The 5733-nt window shown below is 38.8% G+C and overlaps 1 protein-coding gene across 1 annotated transcript; it reads left to right on the top strand.

Moving 5' to 3' along the window:
* The first annotated feature begins 515 nt into the window (after nucleotides 1-515).
* cldn11a (claudin 11a) lies at nucleotides 516-3327 on the top strand. The gene is made up of 3 exons (XM_031737121.2): nucleotides 516-741; nucleotides 1000-1164; nucleotides 1941-3327. The coding sequence occupies exons 1-3, from the start codon at nucleotides 516-518 to the stop codon at nucleotides 2201-2203; spliced, it is 654 nt and encodes a 217-aa protein (XP_031592981.1). The 3' UTR covers nucleotides 2204-3327.
* The last annotated feature ends 2406 nt before the right edge of the window (nucleotides 3328-5733 follow it).

The raw sequence follows: 5733 nt of genomic DNA, 5'->3' as shown, positions 1-5733 counted from the left end.
AAAGAGGACGGACGAAAGGGTGCACAACTTTTTTGATAAGGGATTGTTTGGTTGGAGACGATGCACCTTTCTGCCACTCCATTTGAAGAGAATGCAGTATGACCAGTAGATGGCAGCAGGCCTCTTGTTAAACACTCGGTGCTTCAATCTCAGCCACCTACACAGTCTGCATCACTTGATCCGGTAAAGGGGAGTGCACATCTTGTTTTTTGAAGATAGCAAACGTGATTTTCTGATTGGCTGAAAGTTTTAGGCTAGTTTTTTTTCTTTACTGAACTTCCCCCTATAAAAGGTATCGTAATATTAAACCATTCTTTTGAAGTACGCAACAGAGCTCATTTGATGGAATTATTAAATTGGACGTGGACATTTAGCTCCGGATTATCTTGTGTGGTGGAACTGATTTAACGCTTTATCACTTAAATTTCTGTTTTGTCATTTTACTCAGCTTTAGTTTTAGGGATTCTTACGGTTTCTGAACTCGGGACAAGTGGTCTTTACTCGCAGTTTTCATCATGGCAAACTCTTGTCTCCAACTGGGCGGGTTTCTCCTCAGCTTCCTCGGGTGGCTAGGTATAGTGATCGCCACATCCACCACTGACTGGGTGAATATTTGTAAATACGGTTTAAACACCTGTAAGAAGATGGATGAGCTGGAGGCCAGGGGACCATGGGCGCATTGTGTCATCTCTACAGGGCTCTACCATTGCGTCTCCCTTACACAGATCCTGGATCTGCCAGGTATACACTGCTCCGTCTACGTTGTCTGAACAGTGTTTGTTTATACACGCCGAGTTATTCTATTCACTCGAGCTCATGCGGTTTGTTACACCATATTTTTGACACTAATTATTTTATTTCCCGTTATCTAACTACAAGTTCTTTATAATTTCATTTTTTTCATCTATTGATTCATGAGTTGACTCGTCAAAAAAAAGACTGCATTATTTTTTATGCCGTGTACATTCCTCACATAACTTTCCTTTTCTGCTTCTATAGCCTACATCCAGACTACTCGTGCCCTGATGATCACAGGTTCAATCCTCGGTTTCCCAGCAGTGGTTATGCTCCTCATGTCCATGCCCTGCATCAGCCTTGGGAATGAACCCCAGAGCTCCAAGAACAAGCGTGCCATCCTGGGAGGCGTGCTTATAATCATAGCTGGTAAGAGATTAGTTCATATACACGTCAACATCTCTTTGAACCTTCCTGATTCTGACCACTTTTATACGTGCACCAGATGCTTACAAGCTGTGGCGAGCACAGGATGTTGAATTTGACTGTCTTCCTCCCTGGGGGTACACATGCACTCCTATATGTTCCTGTTCCATTGAACCCACCCCCAAGGTTCCATCACATTCCTCTCCTCCACCTACTCGTCCACACCCTGTCTTTGTCCTGAACAACATGAACTCTGTGCTTATAAATATTTCACTGGTGCTTTAGCATTTCCAGCGCCTGTGTCCCTGAAATGAAATTTCAACCCCTGTGACCAAATCATTTCATATTTCTACCGCCCATTTTTCTCATGACAGATTTTTTTTCACCATGAAGCTCAGATTTAATGAAACTAGTAAAAAGTTTTCTTTAGCTATCAGGAACATATATGGGTATGCGTGTTTTTAAATACTTATCGGATAGCATAATTAAAATTCAGTGGGCATGTTGCCTTATTGTAACTATACAGTATCTGTACTCTGTTGTCTGCAAAACTATAATTCATTTAGAATTTGTTCTTGTATGTAATGATACTGGATATAGGATGGATTTAAGTGCACTATTTAAATGTCATTTTTTAAATTTAGACATTGTTTGTTTTACACAGGCCTTTTGGGATGAGTTTAAATTCAAGATTCGGTTCTCATAAAATCTAATCATATGGTTTTTTTAATTAATTTTCTGTTTCAAACTGAACATTTTGTCTGTCTGTTTCTCCTCAGCAATCTGCGGTTTGGTGTCTACTATCTGGTTTCCCATTGGGGCCCACCGTGAGCATGGCCTCATGTCATTTGGCTTCTCCCTCTATTCTGGGTGGGTGGGCACTATTTTCAGCCTGCTCGGTGGATCCATCGTCACCTGCTCATCCGATTCCTCCACATCTCACTCCTACCAGGAGAACAACCATTTTTATTACTCCAAACAGGGAGGCAGCAACCTACCAGCTGCGTCCTCCACCAATCATGCCAAAAGCGCCCACGTCTAAGATTGGAGATTAAGCCCATGTGGATTGTTGATAGCAGTGGTTTGTACATAAAGACCTATCCGCGAGGGTTAATATAGCCCCGTTTATTACAGTAATCTTTACATGTCCTAGAAGAGAAGGCAACACATTCTCACACCCATTCATGAAATGGAAATTTCACATTTTTGCACATATGCATACAAAAAAATCCAAACATAAAAAGACTGTTTTGGTGGAGTCGTTTTCCCACCAGTGGACTGTTTTTGTGTCTTCCAGCCTCCTCATCTTGGGTGCGGTGCAAACGTTCCCAAATGTTGCATAATTGTAGAATCTCTGAGCAACTGATGCGCAGTCACCTGAGGTCATAGTCAGATGAGGCCTTGTGTCATTCAGACATTGTATTCTATTCTGTATTCTATTTTTTTTCTATTGTGTACCTAAAGATGAAATCCTTTGAGTGCCTTTGTTAATTAATGTGTTTTTTAAACTGAATAATATCATGACCTATTGCTTTGATTTTCACAGGGTATGACAGTATTGTTCTTGGAATTAAAAGCATGTTCATTGTTTATGCACATTGATTTTCTTTGACAGTGTTATACAACTCGCTAGCCTCTTGAGTGATAGACTTGATTAAAATGATATACCACTGCTTTCTGTTCTAGTCCCCACTGAATGATGGTAGAACTATGAGGTCATAAATTTTACAGGAGAGCTTTACCAGTGTTACAGACTGCATTAAAGTCTCACTTTTTGCACTGAAAAACCTTACTGTAGAATACAACTTTGAACTATGTCATCTGATAGCAATATTTCTTAGTCCCTTCTTTTGCTCCAGTTTAATGTTTGAAGAATGACTTTCTGGCAAAATGTAACTTCAGGTGTTGTAAATTTTCCCACAAAATACCAGTTAAACTTTCTCATGTATTAGCTCTTAAAAAATATCTGCAACTAAAAGTATGTTTAACTTGTGTGTGCAAAAAAGCAGCATTGTGTCGATTAACTTCTCGTGAAAGAATATAACACAGATGGAGCCTGATACTTTCAAGCAACTCTGTACATAAGCAGTGTCGGCAATGACTATTTATTGTTTTTACTGATGTGTTGGTTTATTTTCAGCAATAAAGCCAAAGTAGTGAAATGAATAATGCTGGAAGGGTATTTTTTATCTTCTTTTTTTCTATTTATGGGGGGAAAGAAACTGGAGAAAGCATGTGGTGTGGATGTGTGAGATATACTGCATTGTAACAAGCTGTGTTGATTTTTGTTGCACATTAGTTACAAAGACAAACTATAATTGGCGTGTTTGTGCATGTGTCTGTATTTTTTACAAATCTGAGCTGAAGACAATGAGAAAACATAATGTGCTGCGATAAAATGTGACTCAGTGACCTTGAGTTAAATCAGTAAATGAAAGCCTGTTTCAACCACACAAATAATATGCAACTAAGAAAGATAATTGTTTCCTTCGTGTGCACCCCTCTGCCCATATCAAGGTCACTTAGTCATACCACAGATATGACATGACACTTTGAAAACAAAATGTGCTATCTCTTTGCCCTGAGCTTATCTCCTAGCACACACACAATCATCTATAGTGTGCGTACAGATTTCCACTGTGTTACTGTATTTCTGCATATCATTGTCGCTCTGCATGTGAATTTCCTGGCACGCCTGTGAGTGCAGGTGTGTGATCATGTCGGTGTGTGTATTCCCTGATATGTGATGCTGTTCTAGGCATGAAGCCATCCAGTCAACAGGAGGCCAGTGGGAGGATAGCAAGCATACAAGCTGTCCTGTATTGCTGAAAAAGACTTGTAGTGTTATGATATCCTATACATAAATATTGCTACCAGTTAGCTGCTGTCCATCAGGGACAAAACTGACTAAGACGTTTGAAGGTATTATGGCTCCCATTTACCATGTTATATCATTTTCAGTAGCTAAAAGTACTTACCAGTTCCTAATGATGCTTACAATGTAGGTACATCATGGGAGTCACAGTTAGCAGATTATAGCAAAGAAGAAACTAATTGTGTTTTGTTTTTTTGTTTTTTTATTAAATCTCTCCTTGGACATTCTCATACACCAATCTTTATTTTCTGACAAAGTATTTAATTTTCTCATCTTGTGTTTGCGCCATTATTCAACCTAGCTTGCCTATTTCCATTTCAGTCCCGAATCCAATTCAAATCCACTATGTAAACATCCATTAACTTTACTTCAGCTGTGAAGAAAATCATAGTAATGTTTGATAAAGTGAATTCCGTTAACCACAACGCAGTGGTGTTGCAGTTTACTGAATCTACACTGCTGATGTGGGTGTTTCATTGTTATTTCTGCCTGTTATGTAATGGATTTCTCACAGTTTCTTCATCACTGATGCAGAATGTCCCTCACTGTATTTTCATACTGTAAGAGACTATAAATAATACCAGATTTTAGGTACATTTACCCCTTATATGCTGTTCGAGTCAAATTTGACCCATTTCAACACCTGACAGCAGTAAACGTACCATAAATGTCATTCTTTTAACCTAAATTTTGAAATTACATGCCATGTCTGTCTGAATGTTTTACTGGGCAACGGTGACAATGTTTAAGGGGAACCTTGACATTGTCATGACGACTGTCTGTGTTTGCCCAGGTTCCTGCAGAGACAGGTACATGGTTTCTGAGGGTTCATGGGAGAATCTCAAAACAGTGAAATAGTAAAATAGCATAGGAGTGACCTGTATATAAGGAACAGAGGTCATACAGGGGTCAGAGGCTGTTTTGACACAGACATGAAAGCTCCGCCTGCAGGTGCAAGTGCCTACGATTTATTCTGAGATGTATTCAATGATAACTGAGAATAAATTAACTGAGAGCTAACTAAAATTAAAACAGATCAAAAGAGGAGTTCAAGGGGGTCATAAATTTATAAATGCACCTGAGCTGCCATTTCAGTCAGTGCTGGAAACACATGTGCAAGACCCACACATGCAGGGTTTCTTTCCAGCGCTTTGAATACACAGACTAGTTTGCAATTAGCATGTTTTATCTTTTCTGTTCAGCTACAAACAAATGAAGCCGATCATACTGTGGAAACATACAATATAAACAGTATGGTCTGGGTCCCCCATTGTAGGGGTCCAGCTGTAGATACAGCAACAGTGAGACATCTTATAGTGATGACAAAATGCTAAAACAACAGTTTTATATTTTGAGAAATAAATCCGATTGCCTTTTTAAAATGGTCAATAGAAGTAAACGTGTATCTCGCTTCTGGCAACGGTTAAAAATAGCACATAACATAAAATAGCTTGCTTCCTGCATTGCAGCCAAAATCTTTAACTACATATTTTTGCACAGACATAAGAATTTGTATGTATTTAAGTTTTATTTTAAAAATATATTTATTTTAGATTTTTAGTTTTAGAGGAAAAAGACACGGAAAACATCTGTGTATGCATGTGCATTCATCTAATGTGTGAATAAATGTGCGAATAAAGGAGCGAGCCACTGTTTTGTAATTGCAATAACTAACTTTCATTGTTGCATGGAAGCAA

This window comes from Oreochromis aureus, linkage group 19 (genome assembly GCF_013358895.1).
Source record: "Oreochromis aureus strain Israel breed Guangdong linkage group 19, ZZ_aureus, whole genome shotgun sequence".
Taxonomy (NCBI): Eukaryota; Metazoa; Chordata; class Actinopteri; order Cichliformes; family Cichlidae; genus Oreochromis; species Oreochromis aureus.
This window is presented reverse-complemented; position numbering and strand designations above follow the sequence as displayed.

Coding starts and splice junctions, on each gene's coding strand:
- cldn11a (XM_031737121.2), top strand. CDS start 516: ATGGCAAACTCTTGTCTCCAACTGGGCGGGTTTCTCCTCAGCTTCCTC. Junction 742..999: donor ACAGATCCTGGATCTGCCAG/GTATACACTGCT, acceptor CTGCTTCTATAG/CCTACATCCAGACTACTCGT. Junction 1,165..1,940: donor CGTGCTTATAATCATAGCTG/GTAAGAGATTAG, acceptor GTTTCTCCTCAG/CAATCTGCGGTTTGGTGTCT.